This window comes from Alosa sapidissima, chromosome 5 (genome assembly GCF_018492685.1).
Source record: "Alosa sapidissima isolate fAloSap1 chromosome 5, fAloSap1.pri, whole genome shotgun sequence".
NCBI classification, from domain to species: Eukaryota; Metazoa; Chordata; class Actinopteri; order Clupeiformes; family Clupeidae; genus Alosa; species Alosa sapidissima.
The window spans coordinates 10,912,911-10,933,666 of NC_055961.1; the positions used below are offsets into that span (position 1 = coordinate 10,912,911).

At 40.6% G+C, this 20,756-nt stretch overlaps 1 protein-coding gene across 1 annotated transcript; it reads right to left on the minus strand.

Annotated features, from left to right (window-relative positions):
* Nucleotides 1-10,789: 10,789 nt before the first annotated feature.
* Nucleotides 10,790-16,414, minus strand: cldn7b (claudin 7b). The gene is made up of 4 exons (XM_042092744.1): nucleotides 15,958-16,414; nucleotides 12,884-13,048; nucleotides 12,610-12,694; nucleotides 10,790-12,009 (listed from the first exon to the last, which is right to left on the minus strand). The coding sequence occupies exons 1-4, from the start codon at nucleotides 16,178-16,180 to the stop codon at nucleotides 11,856-11,858; spliced, it is 627 nt and encodes a 208-aa protein (XP_041948678.1). The 5' UTR covers nucleotides 16,181-16,414; the 3' UTR covers nucleotides 10,790-11,855.
* Nucleotides 16,415-20,756: the final 4,342 nt, after the last annotated feature.

Here is a 20,756-nt window from a genome sequence, read left to right on the forward strand (position 1 = left end):
CTCTGCTCTACTCTCTCTTCACCCACGACTACGCCCCTGTTTATTGCTCCAATGCCATAATCAAGTTCGCAGATGACACCACAGTGATGGGCCTGATAATAGAGGAGGATTAAACAGCATATAGAGATGAGGTTCAGCACCTATATGTGGTGCAAAAACAATAACCTGGCACTCAATACCCAGAGATCATTGTGCACTTCAGGAGAGCCAACAGCAGGGCACACATTCCCCTCTTCACCATGGGAAGCAGCTGGGTGCATGTTTTAGCTACATGACCCTGACATGGTTACCTCACCATATTGGGTGTGTGATCACTGACTAAACCCAGAGCATTTGTTGAACATTCCAAAGCACAAGAGCAGAACAAAGCAAGTTATTGTTTCCTCCCTGAAACATCACTTGACTTATCAGCTGTGTTTTTACAGTCTTTGTTTCTAGTCTAGTCACCCAGAAAGGTCACTGGGTAAAGAAATCACCACGTTGAATTAATGCATGAGCTGATTCAGCATATAAGGTCTGCATGAAGGAAGCATTTTTCCTTTGCCTTTTTCCTATTACATTTTCCTGATTGTTTACCTTTGAAACTATCTGAGAAGGGTGTGTTTTCCTCTCTGGCTGTGGGGAGAGATCTGTCAAACAAAGAAATGTTCACCACTTTCACCACAATTTGAGCCTCAAAACATATCTTTTGATCTTTGAACATCTTCAGCTGGTGCTTCGCATCAAAGAGGCAGCGGTAAGAGATAAAAAATGAGGGGGTGAGACTGTACACTTGCGGGTGCAAGCTCTTGAGTTAGAGCAAGGGCCAACATTACCATCTGAAAACCTCAAGCAAACTCCAGTATCTGCTACTGTGAGTCCCATCATCTTCCCCCATAAATGCAACATTAAACACGCCTAGCCCTGTCCCTCAGGGTAGTTATGTGTTAGATTTGTGCCTCAATTTAGAGAAACAGAGGTACCATGTTGCCTTTGGCTAGCAGAAGGTACTGTGGCCATTATGGTTATGTAAACTTGTCAAAAAACAGTAGGTGTGTAACATTTCACTCAAGCACAGTTTGAACTAATAAGTGTTGAATAATACTGTTTTTGCTTTATATGATTCACTAGAGGAAGCTTCCTGTCAAAAGATTGCGAATTATAAACAAATAAAAAAACACAAAGAAAGAATGCCTCCCACCAATTAATTCCAACAAGGAGAGACACCTAGATAACACTTATTAACTAGCTTGTTTTCACTCAATGAGTTCAAGAAACTTTGAAATATTGTATTTTTTCTAAATGAATAACCCCAGTTTCAACCCTCTTGGATTTGCTAAAATAATTGTTTTGGCCTGGATCAAAATGTAGGAGGTGGAACAAAAATAGGAGGTTGTTGTTCGAGCACACACAATCTTATGTCTAAGATCTTCCCTCAGATAATGACCTAATTGTCTCCCATCCTGAAAGGCCCCCTGTTTCTTGTCGAACAGAACTGAGACAAACAAATAACAAGACACAAAATACAATTATTGCCCAGAAAAAGAAACATCCAGAGACAAAACAGCAGCCAGCAGCGGTCAACGGCAGGCACCGATGGCCAATCTTCTTGAATGATAAAAATGTGTTGTCTCTTCGAGCCGCACAGAATATAATCCTAACGAAGGACCGGCCCTGTTCCAAACTGAACAAATCACGTCGCCCAGTAGCCACAACTCCTTAACGCAAAACAGCGATGAGCTTGCACCACTTGGTTGTATAGCAGCTCATCAGAAAGCTAACCAGTTAGCCAAACTAGTGCATTTTGCCGACAACACCATGATCAGGACCCCGGAAGGGGAAAAAGCAGGAGCGCTTGCCTGCCAGTAAATCAGTGAAAGGCTAATGACTGGGCGGGTCTGTCAATCATGGTAATCAGTGAGAGACAGACAGCAGAGAGCAGGACCTGCTTACCCTGCTACAAAGGTGCGCCTGCAGGTGTACGGCCGTGCGCGCCTGTGTTATTTGACTGAGGGGCCCCAATCAGATATCAGGGTGAATAATATAACCTATGTTATGATTGAGGGGCCCTATTAAGACATATCACATAATAACCCATGGTTTGGCAACAGACGGCTGTTTAGAACTTTTGAATCGTTTTGGAATTTCTGGTGTGTGATATTCGTATCCTTATTCGAGTTTTAATAGTTCGGCTCAGTTCAATTTATTTCTTTGTTCCAAATTGGCAATTTGATTGCAGACAGGATCACATAGTAGCCTACACAAAAATAGACACAACACACTACAATACAGACAGATATGCACAAAATAATAATTTAGTTGTGATAAATAGGTCTGGCAATGCCTAAAAAGATGAGTCTGCATCAATTTCAGTAAATAAGGTAGATAAGAGGAGGAAATGGATAGGGGGCGGGTGGGGGCTCACTAAAAGGACAAGTCTATCTTTTCCTGTTGTGAGCATTCAGTACTTGGATAGAAAAGGGGATGAAGGAATTTTTGTACCTCTCTTTAAAAGCAATAGGAGTTTTAAAACACAAACCAGATGGCAGCAGCACGTAATAGCCTAAATGTTTGGGATAAAAAAAAAGCTGATTTAAAATGATTCCATGCCCCCTTTGAAAATACTCAAAAAGTATTTTGAGTATTTTCAAAATACAAAAATACAGTATTTTTGTGATACATTATGGCTACAGTGTGTTGTAGTTTATTTTGATACATTTAAAAAGAGGATATTTGGTATTTTATTTTAAAAAAGGCTACATCCTGATGTATTTTTGCTAATCCCTGTATGTATTGAAACACATTAAACAAAATGTAATCAGGTAATCTTCAACAATGTAACTGTAATCTGATGACACTTTTTTTAATGTAATCTGGTCTGATTATTGTTACTTGTTTTAATCCAGATTACTTGTTATCAGTGACAACCCAACCCTGGTGACACCACCCAGGAATTGCTGGGTTTTAGTCCAGCAGATCTTGATTTCTGTGGCTGTGCAGAGAGAGGTGGATGGCAGATTAACCAAAAGCAGAACATACCATTGTGGATGGTGTTAGCTATTTTAAGGAGAAGTTGCATTGCACTTGTGAATTGGCTCATAAGTATTTTGCTTGTATTCAGTCAAAGATGTAAAACTGGCATGACAAGAAATCGGTGATGAGGTCCCTTGGTTGTTCAGCACAACTTTAGTGACATTAATTATGTTATTAACGACTCAACAAAAGGAGGAAATCCCAAGTATATTATATAAATATTTAGAAAGGTTATTCTTTATGCACCAACACTTTGTCTCCTACTGTTTCTGTTTCAGTGGCTGCACAGTTTAGTGAGCATCCTGGTCTACAGTGCCTATAAAAAGTATTCACCCCTTGGATATTTCCCCTTTTACTGCTTTTATAAATGGAATCTGGTGTCTGGTGTCAATAAACAAGAAGAAAGGGATAGAGTGTGCGGTGAATACGTTTTTGTATAAAGTAATCTTGATCAATTTAATTTGGCCTTTTTTACAATAATTTACAAAAAAACCCTCCTTAATGTCAAAGTGAAAGCAGATTTCTACAAAGTAATGTTAATTCATTAAAAATATATAATCCAAAATAAGCGATTGTATGAATTCCAGCAAACTGATGCTATAGTAGTCTCACAACTAATGAAATGGAGATCCTCTGAGTGCAGTGAATGTGTATAGTGTAGTAATAAAGACACCTGTGTCTGGAAGGTCAAGTCGCTGTTCAATCAGTATTCCTGGCTATAATTCCACCATGAAGACAAAAGAACACTAAATTAAGCTAAAAACCTTTAAGGGAACTATGCAGTTTTTTAGCTTCATTTACCTAAACATAACAATGGGGCCAGCTTTGGCCTACTGGTGAGCACTTCGGACTTGTAACCGGAGGGTTGCCGGTTCGAACCCCGACCAGTAGGAACGGCTGAAGTGCCCTTGAGCAAGGCACCTAACCCCTCCCTGCTCTCCGAGCGCCGCTGTTGATGCAGGCAGCTCACTGCGCTGGGATTAGTGTGTGCTTCACCTCACTGTGTGCTGAGTGTGTTTCACTAATTCATGGTTTGGGATAAATGCAGAGACCAAATTTCCCTCACGGGATCAAAAGAGTATGTATAATTGTATATAGTATACATATATAACAACATAATTGGAATGGTTATATGACTTTTTCCGGGTTGAATGGTGGCCGTCTTGCTTCCCCCTAGTGCCTGTGAGCGGAAAAAACAGCCTTGCTACTTTGGTTAGACGAGCCAGAAAGTCTCGCTGTCTTGCAACGTAACAAATTGCTGTATGACACTATTTACACACACACCAGACAGCGGCTAGAACAAGGTAGAACAAGGTAGTTTCTCAGACATTTGTCCGGTGAAAAGAAGCAGAAATCAAGTAACACACACACAAACACACACCAGCAGAAGTGTAGGGTGTCCTCATTTTGGTCAACTTAGTCCTCCTTTTCAGGTCTGGTTGGTGATCACCATATTTCTGCTAATTTATAGTACACATGTAGCCTCCATCTCCCCTTTTAAACACAAATTGTGTATTTATGTGTAAACCTCACTCTCGATCCGAGTCATGGCACCAATGTAACCTGCCTTGTGTTGAACTGTGCGGCTCGGCCCTCAACTCGCCCGGACTCAAATCTGCAAACAGCAGCACCTTGGATCAGGAGTCGGGAGTTGAGCGTGCTAACAATCAAGCTAAAAGTCCAGACTGCTAGATCTCTTACTACCATGACTCTCATGGCGTCGGGAGGGAGGTTTACATAAAGTTCATACTGCACAGCTGTGTACCAGCTAGCTAATGTTACACAACCGGAATATAAGCAGAAATTGGGGGGGGGGTGTCCTCATTTTTGCCAATTTGTCCTCAGACGACTTGTCCTCTTTTTCAGAGTCTGGTTGGTGGTCACCCTATTTCTACTCCTTTATGGCGGAGGCACTGTGGCTGCTATAACCTGTTATCATGGGGGGCAAAATGAAAATCAACACACAACGGAGCCGTTTCGCAGATAGAGACAATGTCTCGCAACAGTATAATGGCTGATGTTTGGATGAACCCATTTCCCAGCCTTCCTCATGTCCAGGTTGATAACATGTTCCACCACAGTGGCTCTGATTTCACCTGTTAGGATGTTCCTGAACTAGCCTAGAAATCTAGACGCACCCTAGCGGCAGCAAATTACATTTGCTTCCAGGGCTAGTCTAGCAACTCTCCGTTGGCTTGTGAGCTCGAAAAATTAAACTTCTATCAGGTCAATCAAATCGTGTATAGAGTCGTTAGGTGGGCTTAACATAATGATTGATGGCAGAGTTGCAACGGTTTGGCTTGAATTCCCTGCTACTTGAAAACAAAGAAGATGGATGTAGCTGTTGGCCAAAAGTGCACGAGTTAAGCTTGTTTTAAGATGGCAAAAGTTTGAACTAGCCAACTAGCTCCGCTGGTGGGAAAACGCATGGGACTCAGCGCTGTCCTATTGCGTGCAGAGGAAATTTGAAAGACAACCGATTATCCCACCCCTCGGACTGAGCACTGCGAACAGTGAGTGCCCAGACCCTACATTTTAATGTGGGTCTGGCTTGTCAGGCTATTCCTGAACTCCTTCCTCTTCCCATTCCTCTACCCAGAGGTGGACAAAGTACAAAATTCCTTTACTTAAGTGAAAGTATGGATACAGTACACCTTATCAAATATTACTCCAATACAAGTGAAAGTTGTAGTACTTGCTTTTAAAAATACTTAAAGGTAAATTCCGGTATTTAGCACTTTGAGTCCCTTTTCTGGTTTGTTTTGGATAAACTAGAGTGGTGGACACCGAAATTTTGACGATTGGTCCTGTCTTGACTTTTCTGACTCGTTTTGAATCCCCTTTGACTAGTCAGAGTGGCTGCCTACAGGCATGCTCAAACATGTCCTAAATCAACCCTTAACGTTCGTTTTCAAAACTGTGCAACTCACAGGGCAAAGGGGTAGAGACAGTCACATGACAGCAGACAGGTAAATAGAGCACATGGGGAACAGGCAAAAGCAAACACAGGACAATACACAAAAGTCATCAGCCCAGGCCAGATCCTGACAGACAATCTGATTTATTATGTCCAAAGGATAACTAGTACTCATCCAATGTAGGCCCATAACTGGCGCTCCTGTGGCAAAAAAAAGCTGCATAGTCTTCTGGCACTAGGCTTATGTAGCCTACAGCATCTTCGAGCTCATCATTGCAAGAGGCGCAGGTAGAGATTTGAGTTCCACTTTCCACAGAGCATCCACTTTTGGAGGAACATTATGGAAACACTGTGAACTGTAAAGCCTACATCTAAGGCTACTGAATATCCCAGTTTTTAAAACATGTTGATCTAAAAACCTTTAGAAATAGTCTTCACTTCAGCTGCAAATCATTTCACGACCCCTCCGATATTTTTGCTGACCCCCAGTTTAATAACCACTGAAGTAAAGTACAGATAGGCTACTCAAAAATCATACTTAAGTATTTAAGTATCTTACTTCTCCTCTTTCTCATCCTCCTCTAATTTTCACTCCTCTTACTCTCTGTCCACTATTGTCCTCATTTGTAATCCAGAGAAAGACAAATGTCAAGACAAATGTCAAAATAGTGTTAATTGACACCAATATGTTGCCTACACTTTAGCTTAAAATGTGTTATTGCAGTGAGTTTCCAGTTTTGCAAAAAAAAAAAAAAAAAAAGTGAACTACAAAATTACAAACTGAGTCTAGGCCAGGGGTCTCAAACACCCGGCCCGCGGGCCAAATCCGGCCCGCGTCCTGCCCAATTCCGGCCCGCGACGTATGACAAAATAATAATGTAATCCGGCCCTTGAGGCTATTAATTGCGACAAACAACGATACTGATTAAAATAGACGATAGATCCAGGTACGGTGACAAATCTCATTTGTAGGCCTACTCTGCTCCACTATGTGCAAGACATCCATAGCTTGATTCAAACCCAAAATCGCTGCGCAAAGTTTTCAGGAAATACTTGTATTACACGCGAGAAACACAAAGACGTGCATATGTAATGACGCGGAAGCGATGCAGGCCATAGTGTTGCAGAAATTGAAGCAGAAATTAAGCAGAAATAGGCCTACACCAAATGTTGAAAAACGTTCACGTGCGATGAAGTCTTAGGTAAGCTATGTTATTCAGCTATTCGAATTCTGAAGGAGAATATCCTTTTGGAGATTATGATCGATCGTCTATGACAGTGATAGTCACGGTGCGTCTGTGAATGGAGGTGCGTGTATACAACGGTGTCCACTAAGCATACCATGCTTGTTTCGACCCTCTGCCCAACATAGCTTGGAGGTTGCAGTGGTAATCGTGATGATAGTGTCCGTAATGGACGTGGTACAGACAGCAGGGCTAGTAGAAATAGGGCTCTAAAGAACTACAAAGTCACCCGCAATATGATGCGAACTTCTGGGTACTGCAGATTACCCGCGATAGGAACTGTTTGACCAGAACACTTTATTGTAGGCCTATATTGTAGTAATCTATTACTAAACCACAACATAGTAGGTGTTGGTATACATCTTAGGTGTTTTCCTGTTAATTTGTTATGTGGGTAATATGAAAAAAGGAAAGTAAACCTGCTTAAATATGTTCATCCAGTATTTACTGAAAGGTGCATAATTTGAGGTGCTTGCCATCCAGTGACAAATTACATGGGTAAATTTACCCCCTTCATAAACTTTTGTTTTACTCAAAGATTTTTACATTTACAGTAGGACTTCATCTCTGACCACTTTCAAGCCATGGCCTTTTGACATTTTGATATAAAAATCCAAAAAAAGTTGCTTTCTTAACCCTGATGCCTAGTTTGCCAGGTTTAAAAAAGTTATGAGAGGAAATATTTTTATTTGGTGTGAAACACACACACATACCTGTTTTTATGTTTTTCATTTATTTTATAATTTGTATTAATATTTATTTTATCATTATTTTATTTATAAGCTAAGGTTGCTAGCACAGGTGTCTAAAACTAGATAAAAACACTTGCACTTTGTTTGCAGTTTTGTGTGGTATTTGAAAAAAAGAACATTGCATTTTCAGAAATAGTCGGCCCTCCAATCAGATGACGTTGGCAGAATTGGCCCCCAGCTCATTTGAGTTTGAGACCCCTGGTCTAGGCTATAACAGATAATGTACTTTCAATGTCAGTCACCTAGTAGGCTAAATGATTTAGTTACATGTGTTAATGCTGGTTTCAGAAACTGTGCTTCAAGAATCCCTGTCCTCATACATTTAAGAAAATAGCAACAAAAAAAACGTTGCTCAGTCAGTAGCCTACACAGTTTATCCATTATCCATCTCTATCTTTCTCTTCTAACATCCTAATGTCTGAACGTGGTGACGTGTGAAGGGACGAGGTATGTTGGGGAAATCCCTTTGCTGTTACGACTGAAAACACGTCTCCTTTAAGACAACGAAAATACGTAGCTTATTCAGAGGGGGGCCTCAGTTGGCATCAAACAGCAACATCGTGCCGTTGATAAACCCGGGGCGAAGGCGTTTAAACTATCCTAACAAAGGTCGGAACCTGTAGATTATTTCATCGATGAGAATGTTGGTGTAAAATCCGTCTGTGATGTGTGTGTAAGGATAACTGTAGCTGCTAATATATGTATTGGCTCTAGCTAAACATGGATGCACATGAAAAACGCCGCACTGGCCAACTGCAACTGAAATTAATGCGAAATTTTAACAAGCCTAAATTATTCTTTACATACATTTTTTATCTGTATGTCACATTCAGTTATATATGGTGTACCACACCCTTACGGTATAGTTTATCTATGTCGCCGAACACACGGTCTTTAAATTTATTGTATGATGTGGAGATAATTATTAACGATGTCATGCTGTATTTGAGCTAACAGACCCTTGTTTTATACTGCGACAGGACATCTCGAACAGTTCCTTATCATCTCAAGACCGCTCTGCAATCCTGCATGCTGTACTGTTGCGGAAGTAAGGACGAGGAGAAGGAGCGCACGGAAAAGGACGATGTTTTACTGAAAAGGGTGACGGAACCTTCAGTGAAGAATCCTGGCAACATCTTTCCCTCGGAGTCCGAGATGTACGGAACCGTGGGCATGCCCGAACTTCTGCCTCCTAGAGGGGTGTTTCAGCCAAGTCCCCATAACCCGTGTCAGGTGCGACAACTGACTGGTGACATAAACCAAGGCACTATAGACCCCAACTCACACCAGCAGAGGTTAGGCCGAAGGGCTCCAAAGCTGGGACAAATCGGACGGTCAAAGAGAGGTGAGTGCGACAGAGGTGGAGGCTATTATCTAATGCACGATTCAGATTCTGACAAAGAATTGCTGCATGATTGAATGGGTTTTCGCAACATGTGTGCGCTGTTAGACTTCTAGCCTCATGCTACCTATTTTATGTTTGCCTTCAGTGGTCATTGAAGATGAGGACTTGGACGACATCATGAACAACAATGAAACTCTACCCTTCCCAATCAGCCACTCGCCTGCCTGAATACCTTAATCATGGAATTTAGTTCAACTTTTGGCTTAACATTTATGACGCCCGGAGGCTACTCTGGTCAGCGGGCAAAACCTGGACACTGTTTCTTGAAGTCTTAAATACGTTGTAGCCTAGTACTTTAGCAGCATGCGCATCACATGTAGTTTAGTCGCAAGGCTCTGTTGTCACCGGGAACGATCTGATGAAACGTGAAACTTTGGTGCGAGTCTGCTGCAGTTGTCCAGGTGCGTTAGCGCGAGGTTGTCGGCAGGGTTCGCTGATATACCAAGCAAGCAATTGCACAATTTTTTCAGGTAGCATATACAACACAGAAACACTGTGAATGAGTAGATGTTTTTAACATTGACTATAGCCTACTTTCGCGGTCCTAGCAAAGTATCGAAAATATAGATGCAAAGTTGTGCACAGCCTACTATCTATAAGGATATTCATCGTTACAATTAGTATTTCCCCTCCAAGTTATTCAACCATAAGTGGAAATGAACTGTTCGAATATTCATTGGTATTGTTAAGACGTGAATCATGTTTACATCATTTTATGCAAAATAATGCCTTATATGTTCATGGATATTTCAGTCACTGCCATTGACTTTGAAGATTATTTAACGTATTTTTCTAAAACACACCTTGCATGTATTCCTGATTGTTATTCATTTATTTACGTCCAGAATGCATAGGCCCATATTACGCACAAATATTTTACTCACAAATTACGCATCAACCGTCTTACATTAGACTGGCTTAACACTAGTATGCATTTCGCTGATTAGATAAACCAATAGCACTGTGAGTTTGTATAGCCTACATCTCTGTCTGTCTCTCACTCACACTCCTTGAGATAGGTTATGCTGTCGGCAAAGGTTGTTATCGGTATTTAGTTTGGTGCTGGCCTTTCACTACAGCTTTGAAGGTACCTCATTAAAACAGACAGCATTCCCATCAATTGCATATCTTACCACAAAAAAGCATGTCAGTTCTGTTGCGTCCTCTTGTTTAATGTACAATTATGACCTTTAAAGGCTGCTGCTGTACCTGAGGAACTTAACTATTGTATTTCACCACCAGGGGGTGTCAAAGCCAAAGCAATGACTAGAATGTTCTTCATGCAGGTGTCAATCCCTCGCATGCTTGTTTCAAACATTTGTGTGCTATGTGTACATATTAGTTCCTCTATGTCTGACTGATTAAAACTAATAATAATTTTGAACTCTTGTCTTGGCTGAGTAAGTTATGGCAAAACGGTCCCATCAAAATAATTTTGCCAATGAAAGAAAAACATATGAACAGTTTAATTTTTATTAAGTTTGTATTATATACAGAAAATGTTATGACGGACAAGTCAGTAATGACAAATCAATAATGGCATACAACATAAGTTAAATATTACTGAACAGTGGCAGCAAATCATACTATTAGGATCTTTTGCATGGTATAGATGTAGGCCTAACCCATATGGGTTTTAAAAGCACAGGTAAAATTTTAAAAGATGTGTTTACAGTAAAAAGCTGCAACGTGTGCCACTACGTAACCAATGAGATTTTAAAAAATGCAGTACAGCGTAACTGAAAATGCAACATGTCAGCCAGTAGGTCAGCTACATTACAAAGTTGGGAGACCATAAACAATATGCAAACAGAAAGAAAAAAAATCATTCAGACAAGAAGGTGAATATGGTACAGAGAGTAAAAAAAAAAAAAAAAAACCTTAGACCTAGCATAACCAATGCCGTTGAAGATTTTATGCAATTATAGCAGTGTAGGAACAATTAAAAATGAAATATATAAAAAAAAAAAATGTAATCTCTGCCAACTAAAGAAGGCACTTCATGTTTGATCATTAACATTGAGAGACAGCTGGGGGACCTCCTCAAACTTGAGGGGAGATGTATTTTTTGGAATGTTTGCAGCTTCAGATTATAAAAACAGAAAATCAACTCACTGTGCTTTTCCCTCCAACTTCCTCTATTGATAAAACCTAATCAATCACCTTTTAGCTGCATGCAAGTCTAATTCTGGCACAAACATACCAATAAAAAAAAAATCGAGAGGATACGTCACTACTATGTACAAAGACTTACAAAACATATACCGTAAAAGGGTAATGCAAGAACATTTGGGATCAAAACACAGGAACCTTCCCTGAGCTTAGCTATGGACCGTTGTCCCTGTTGATAGGGAAGAGTAAAATTATTTCGCCCCTAAACCTTAAGGCTGGACCAGGTTTTGTCTGGGCTTCTTCTAGCATGCACCTTAAGAGCAACTGGGAAGAGATTGTACTTGTACATTTGAAGGTAAACACCCACAGACACCAACTGAAAAACCCTTAACGCTGTGGGCCAAGGATGCATCTTAAACATACTCTTTAGTGCTGCTGGGCGGTCTGGAGATGGGATATTTTGGTGAAGGCTTGCCCCTGGGGCACGACGCCGCCAGCATGGCCCCTCCCAGGATGTCCAGGAAGGCACCAGCCCAGGCGATGAAGATGGCAGAGCCAAACTCGTACCTATAGACAGCAAAAGAGAGACGAGAAGTGGTTACAGGGGAACTCCGTGTCGCTGACTTGGAACAAAAGTTGCTTATCAGTTGCAAACACACAGTCACACACACAGAGAGACAGACACACAGGCCTTGAATAGGTCTTTTGAGGAATCAGTTGGGCTAAAAATTATATTGAAAGATGACTTTCATTTGATGTGATCACTGTTCAGAAGTACTTATCATTGAGATGTTCATATAAGCGCATCATCTCAATAGTGGTCAACTTTTCAATGACTGCAGAGAGACCCACTATCTCAGATGGATAAACACTAACACTAATGTATGATTTTTCTTTATGCAAGCCCAAAAGCAAAATTGTGTTGGTAGTTTAACTGAGAAGGTAACATGGACCAAGCTTCAGAACTACATTTTTAACATGAAGGATTAAGACTGAAAAGGCAAAAGGGAAAGAACATCAGGATCTGCTGAAAACTGCCACAATGTTAAAATGTCATGAGCGCAATGACATTAACAATGTAATTATTTTCTTGATCTAAAAAAACAAAACAAAAAAACAAACCACACCAAACAGTTAACTCAAAGAGAAAGGGAAGGTAGTGCATACTTGGTGTTGACAGGAGTGAAGGGGTTGTAGAAGTCCTGGATGATCCTGTGGGCGAACCACGAGCAGGCAACAATGGAACAAAGTGCTGAGGGGAAAAAGAAGATCAGATATGTGAGCATACCCAGTCAAATCATACACAAACACACACAGATCTACAACCAAGAAACCTCTCTTCAATTACCAGTATTGTTTGAGTCCTACAGCATAATTAGGCTTTTTGGTAACTGCCCCCCTCCCCATATGTTTCAATAAAGCACAATGGGAGCAGGCTTACCTCCAATCACCAGGATGATCCCACCAGTCATGGCGATGCGAGACTTCTTGGTCTTGTCGTCACCTCCACAGTTTGTGCACTTCATGCCCATAGTGGACACACCAAGGCCAAAAACAGTGACAATGATGCCTACGATCATCAGAGCTCGTGTGGCCTGGAGAGCACCTGAGCAGAACAGAGGGGGGGGGGGTTTGAGAAAAAACAAGGGTGAGTCTCAATTCATCTTAATCTGAATTGTCTTGTCGAGTTAAAATCTCTGGAATGAAAATAATACTTCATGACACTTCATTCACTTCAATGTGACATTGACCCAAAATTCTTTTTGCTACATTGCTTACATATGTGTGATTGTTGTATGGAAGACCTTGAAGATCGCTAACTTGACCATGAAACACTCATAAGAAAAGTATTACACCTCGAACCCCCCCCCCCCCCCCCCCCCCCACACACACACACACACACTCTCACCTTACACTACTGACATCACACTCTTTCCCTCTCCCACCCCTCCCCTTTCAGTTCCTTTTCATGTCTCCACCCCTCAGCACCTGTGGTGAGGTGCACCTGAAACCGGTTCCAACCGGAAGCTTCCGTAGAGAGAGCGAGAGAGAGCAAGACAAGAGCGAGAACTGTTTGTTTCCATACAGTACTAAGGGCAACTCGTCTGACCAGTTGTGACGGGAGACTATGAAAAGAGAGTCTCGAATTTCACTCGCTTGAACCACCTACTTCACTCAAATGGATACCTCTGTTTTGCATGAACCTTTACATGCACGTTGCCAGGATCCACTGAATCACATCTCAGCAGTACACCTCTTTACAGAAAGAGGATGGACAAATGGGAAGGAAAACAAGGCTCTCACTCGCTGCTAATGTACTACATTCAGTTGATATTGTATCAAACCTTTACAAATAAATGCAAATAGTCATATTTCCTGTTCTTATCAGTTCATGCTTTATGCCGCTTCAAGCCTCTGATAGTTAAACAGAAGCAATAAACTGCCAATGGTCAACTCAAGAGTCGGTGCATAATATTAAAACACCTTTATCAGCTCTGGCTTGTGTGTATTTGTTTACACATGCGATACAACTGTTTGTGTCTGATAGTGTTTAATTGTTTTACTACGTCCTTATCTAAGGCTTTGATATACAAGTCAAACATCTCACTATGTTTTATGGAGTAACAACAGCCACTTGTAGGTGATCCAAAAAAGACAATAAAAGGTATGTTAGTATGTCACTTCAATTGCAGATAAAGGGTTTAGCCAAGCATCTGCATACATTTACTGAAAATGGGAAGAATGTGAGTATGCAAACTAGACACCCACACCCAAACCAAGGAGCCATTTAACATTAGGCCTACTGATGTGCTGAAGGGACAAGAGACATTCTTCAGATAAGCAAAAGCCCTGGGGTTACAATAGCAAAAGGTGTGTGTGTGGGGGGGGGGGGATTATACCTAGACAGATCTGAAGGATAACGTTGCCAAACAATCACCATCAGATAAACACAATCACATAGAATGTAGCAATAGAGTCCAGTAAAATCCGTTGGCTATAACTCATTAGCTGACTGGAGTAGAGCTAGTAAGCCAATTAAATATATTTACACGAGCTTGAAATAGTCAGCAGGAAAGGTATGTAACAGCCAACTCTTAAGTTATTATGTGAAAACAAAGATCAACACAAGCTTTAGTTCTTTGCCTTTGCCAATAGCAACTCTGGCAATAAAAACGAATATTTAAATCCTCGCGCTAATTGCAGACAGTGTGCAAAATAACACAGGCAACACCTGCAAACCGACTCCAAGTCGCAAGCTTGTTGACAAAATAAGCGGGAGACAAAGTGCATCTTCACCCGCAGCCAGCATCTAGCACCCCCTCTCGATACTGGAACGGTGGATGTTTTTTTCCGCATGCTATGGTGAGGGGTGGTATGGGCAGGGCTTGGGACAATACCATCTAGCTAATCATTATCCTTAGTAACAGCGTAACCCAGGCGTGTCAACGGCTCTTTGCATCGACTAGGCCTACAGCTTTGGTAGGCTACGTGAATATCACAAAAGACCAATGCTACTGGACTTGGTGTAGCTAATCCATTAACACATCTGTGCTACTACGGCCACAATCTTGCTAATCATCACACAAAAGCGCAACTATTAATGACAACAAATCATTTAATCGGTGAGACCATCTCTGGCCCAATGCCAAGTTAGTGCTACAAAGCTTTACTAAGAATACATAATCATGCTTGGAAACACCAGTGCAATACCCAATAGTGTAGCTTCTAGCATTTGTAACACATGTCCATTCTCCAAAAATGTTTCTGCAAAAGCAGTTGCCACTCTCGATTTCAATAATGATCGCATAGCCTATGCATTCAGTCATTAAACAGCCTAACTGATCACGGTGACATGATAGGCTAGGCCTACTCCAGCAGGTGTGGCAGGACATTTGGCGTACCCTATTCAAACCAAGTGGCCATGAGAAAATGTGAGCTTTTTGAAATTGTGGTTCATTTTTTTGTGTGCAGATGTGTCATTTAGTAGGCTATAACAGCCTACATGCTACTGCAATATGTCCCAGTCTGCGTAGCCTGCATATAGCCCTACCCATGTAGGACAGGTGCGCGGCAATCAATTTCACATCGAGCTCATTTTCAAGATCACGTCGAGCTCATTTTTGTGGATCCGAATATTACAATACATTTGGAAACTTCTTTGGGCATGCCCCATCGCACAGGATAACCAAAATTACATATTTTTATGTTTTATAACATACAAAAAGAAAAAAAAGATTTTCCAGAACAATTCACACCTGCTGCGTAACGTCATCACTATCGGGAACGCGCTCAAAGGCGTTTCAAACAGGTTTTGAACAAGGTCAGGAAGAAACTAATGGCAAAATGTTGAAAACAAATATATATATTTTATCTTAATGACTATGTTATGGAAGAAATTACTGATGTCCTTAACAGGAAAACCACATCGTTTTCAAAATAATTCAGAAAGACAAGGAACTAGGCGGGCGATTCACACAGCCAAATGATAACTTAATTCTTCCATAAAACACTTACTGTTAAGTTGCAGGATGGAGTCGTAGACTTTGCATTGTATCTGCCCCGTACTTTGAAACGCACAAGACATCCAGAGACCCTCATACATGGCGATTGCTGTGATGATGTTATCACCAACATAGGCAGACATCTTCCATTGTGGCAAAATAGTACCAATAATTAAGCCTATGAGTCCAATTAACGACAGGGCAAAACCCAAAAGCTGAAGTCCTTTATTTGCCATGTTAAAAAAAACTAAATGTTAAAATCAAAGGTCGAAAAAGAACAGGTAAAAAAATAGTTTTTGTTCCAAAAGACAAACTAGTTGTTGAGGATAAAGTCCTTTAAGTGTATTGCCTTTCTTGGTGTCCTTATACGCGCTGTCGGAATAAAAAAAACTATATATTTCCCTGTAGAATTTGTGAACAGTTAAGAGAAAAGCACCTGTGTCCTCTCTCCGCACCTTGAATATGCAATGAGAACCACTCGGGCACGAGAGTTTTTAAGGTGGCAAACTTCCTTTGGGGGAGGGGACGCGCGCACAGTTTCGCCTGTTTCCCTGGCGCTGTCTCATCGCTGTGAGAAAGGGGGTTTCGTGATGTCACCGGAGCGTCACGTGAGAGCAGGTGGCAACATTTTGAGGTCTACTTTATTTAGCTAAGTTTTTCCGAGCTAGGCTACATGTTCAGCATATCAATAAACTAATTGCAGAATCGACAGAAATACATTCTTAAGGCGAGGAAAAAACTAACCCATGTATTTTTTTCATGCACACGAAAAATACAAGAAAAGAAACAAGAAAACAACTTAATATAGGCCTAGCCTAAATAACAGACGTTTCCTCATTTTTCTTGTTAGTTGACTTGACAGACTTTTTTTAATTGATTGCTACTTTTATGCGAGCACAGACTATGTAGGTTATTTATCTTACTAAACTCAAAGAGGAATTTGTAAGACTGGCACTGACACTGGCTTTTGATAGCTGGCACTATCTCTTGAGAGAATTGGCTTTCTTCAAATGACCCATTCCAGGAAATTCAGTGAAGAGGCTGCAATACATCATCTAGATTTAGATTTAAAATCTAATCTAATGTGTGTGTGTGTGTGTGTGTGTGAAATTATTTATATATATTTCATATATTATTGCCATCGGACTGTTATGAACTAACTGTCTCAAATTTGCAAGGGTGGATAGAAAAAGTGGATGAAATCTACATGTAGTTCAGCAAAATATCAGACCATGTGTCTTGGAGAAGTACTAGCCTTCTGTGTTTGTGTTGCTTTCTAAGAAGTATCTTCACTAGAAAGTATACAATGCTTTGGACTGAGATACTTTGGAATTAGACATACATTGTATTTGGCATCAAAACTACTATCTCATGTCTGAAATTATTTAAATATATACATGTTAAGTTGTATATATTGGTTCAACGAAGGTCATGATAAATATGGGAGGGCTTACCGGTACTTCTGAGAAATGGTCTTTGTAGTCATCAGTGTTGCCCTAGCAAGATGGCAGTTCTGAAGCAACAAAGGGCCCCTTTGTTGGACCTAAGATTAACCTGCCTCCAAAACACAAGGAATGTAGGCTCACATAGCAGACAGCTACCCTCCCAAGCCCTCTCAAGCAGATTCTGTCTCTCTCCAAACTATCAGGGGAATCTGTTTAAGATCTTCTGTTTGTTAAGCTTGGTAAGACTGGGGAAGACGAGGGAATCTTGATTGCCAAAGGAAAATTCTGCTGCGTAATGCTGAGAGAGACCAAATGCTGACTTAAATACATTCATGAACTCATGAAGTATTGATCAAACATTTACCAATGCTTTTTTTTTCTCCCACTCCAGCAGTTAGTGCATGTTGTTCTTCGCCAAACTTCCTCCACTGTGAATTGACATTGATGAGAGATAAAAGGGAGTGGCCATGCACATCATGAGCCAGGGCTCAATAGGAGGGGAGAACAGAAGTGATAAGGAGAAGATGTATCAGTACTGGTGCCTCTCCTGAGGTAGGACATCACCCACCTAAAAGAGAGAAAGATGTGGGTGAGATCAGGAATGTGATATGATCAGATTAAGTATTACTTTTACTAATGGATGCAGGAGAAGGATTCTTTCCAAAACATTCCTAAAAGTGTGTGTGTGTGTGTGTGTGTCTCAGCTAGCTGACCTATCTGAACACAATTACACTGTCAGCTCTTTGCCTTTGAATGAACATGTGGGTATGGCTCCTTTTTTCAATATCAGTTGACTGTGTGAAAGCAAAAAGTACCTGTAGTTTTGTTGTCATGGGGTGTGGCATAGTTTGTACAGCTAACGGCGGTCCATTCAAACCATGCCAATATTTTAATTCAGTGTAATATGTGATTTATATTAATACATTTGTGAAGCACATATGTCTATAGCTAAATATACAAAGCACACAATTTCAATTTGTATAATTACCTCTTTTACTAAGAGTATATTAGACATTGAAAGCAGGAAAAAAAGAAAAAAGTGTTTTCTCTCAGAATGGTCTTTCTAAGAGTGGTCAGAGTCACCATCAGTAAGTTCATACTTTCATGATTATATTTTCACATATATATATATATATATATATATATATATATATAATATAGTTCTGTTGGCATATGGCAGCTCAATATTAAATGAAACAAATTGACATGGGTCCTTCTGGTAAGCTAACAAGTCACTATCCACTTCCCAGAAGATCTGACTGTCTTTGAAAACTGCTTGACAGATACTTACATAACGACATGCTATTTGACACCAGTGACCCCTCGCACGGGAAGAGGAAACCTCACACGAGACTGGATAGGTCTTGCTCTTGCACACCAGGTAGCAAATTGAACTGGTAGTCACGACTTAGTCATGAAGTAACAGTGTTGAGAGTAACGCTGAGTAAATGTTGCCAGGGACATGAATGTAGTGTAGAGAGTTCAGTTGATGGCTACTTCACATACCAGTAGTATTCAATGGAAATTCAGTGAACAGGCAAAAGGGGAAGTTTGCTACTGTCAAACATGTGGGACCAGTCTCTGAACATGGATTAAACCTTTAGTCTTAGACTTTAAAAAGAACCTCAATGAAGATCTCCACTCAGAAAGAGCTTTTAGTTTAGAACTAGTTTTAATGATTATTTTTTTCAAAGCAACTTGCATCTTTCAATTATTCCAAGGGCCAGTCTCCCCGGAACAACTCAGAGTAAAGTGCCTTGCCCAAGGGCACAATAGTGGCCACAACCTTTTTCTGGCTACTGTATGCTAACCCAGCTCATTAACCATTACAGTACCACCGCCCCATATACAGCTCTAGAAAAAAGGGAAAAACACTGCACATTTTTTCTGATCCATCCTACAGTTGCTAAGTGACATTCGAATGAGTTGATGGTCATATTCAAATAATTCTCTTAATTTTAAATATGACCGTTAACTCAGTCGAATGTCACTTATTAACCGTCGGATGACATCAGAAAAGTATGCAGTGGTCTCTTAATTTTTCCGAGCTTTATATCCGGGGAACCGGCTCCTGGTGTTGAAATATTGGTCCAAATTCAATATTTCATATATGCTCACCCATTTTATTTGTTCATATGTCGGGATAGGTGAAGTCAGATATTTGAGCCATGCTTTGAGAACAAACTCAGAATTAAATATACACAGCTGAAGTTGCCCATGATAAAGGCGTGAGGTAAATATTAAAAGCTTCCAAAATCACTGATAGCCATGGCATGGCTAATCCTTCAAGACCAAATTTGAAGCATATGTGTGTTCTTCAACTTCAACACAGATCAGCTCAAGTGACCTTGGCACTTTCCCATAAGCAAACAATGCCTCACCACTGCAAGAATTTTCGGAGTTGGTCAAAGGATGTTTTTTTAAGTTTTACCAACCAGGCTCCCTATGCATGATTCACTATGTACACATTCACCCACCATACATGTTCATGAGTATAGATCTAAAGGATGTATGGCCTTGATAGACTTCAATTTCACAAATTTCACATGATATGTGCACATGTATGATATTGCATACATGTGCAGAGGGTTGTGTTTGCGTCTGTGTGTGTGTGCGTGCGTTTGCACTGCATATTTAGGATGGAAATATCTATGTAATCGTCTAGGTTAGCCACAAACCAACAAGGTCCTTGCTCAAGCTTGCAGAAGCTTGAGCTTGAGCTACTGTGTGTGTGTGTGTGTGCTTCCTGTGTGTGTGTGCTTCCTGTGTGTGTGTGTGTGTGTGTCTGTAATGTGTGTGCATTCCAAACTGCCCACTCAACTATTTGATTTTCAATATTCATATTACTTAAACAGCACCAACCCAGTTCATTTCTTGGCTTATTGATTAATCCCAGTGTAGTGACTCATGCTACATCTACTTAGAATGCCATGTTTTTGGTTATGTGGACACTGAGGTCCATTGCACCTCTGATCTTGACTGGATGGAAAATGTCCTCGTGTAGAAACCAGGGCAAGCGGAAGAAGACATGGGCAGCAGTTACCATAGTAACCATCCCATAGAAGCTTCTAACTTCTCACTACCCATACATGTGAACTTCCCTCGTCTGTTAGGCTGCCATACCTTTTTTTCAGGCATTGGGCCCTATCTTAGGGTCCAAGACTATGCGTTTTAGATTGTCGATAGATTGTGTTTCACCTTCTTGTTGTTTCCAGATGATGTGTTAGAATGTGCAAATAAATTTTTTTTTCATTCAAATTGAGGAAGTTTGTCGTTGGCTTTTAAACATGATCCTTTTTAGCCATTTGTAGAATCATGAAAATTAATTGGCGACAACATTATACTTGCCTTCAATTGTCATGTTAAT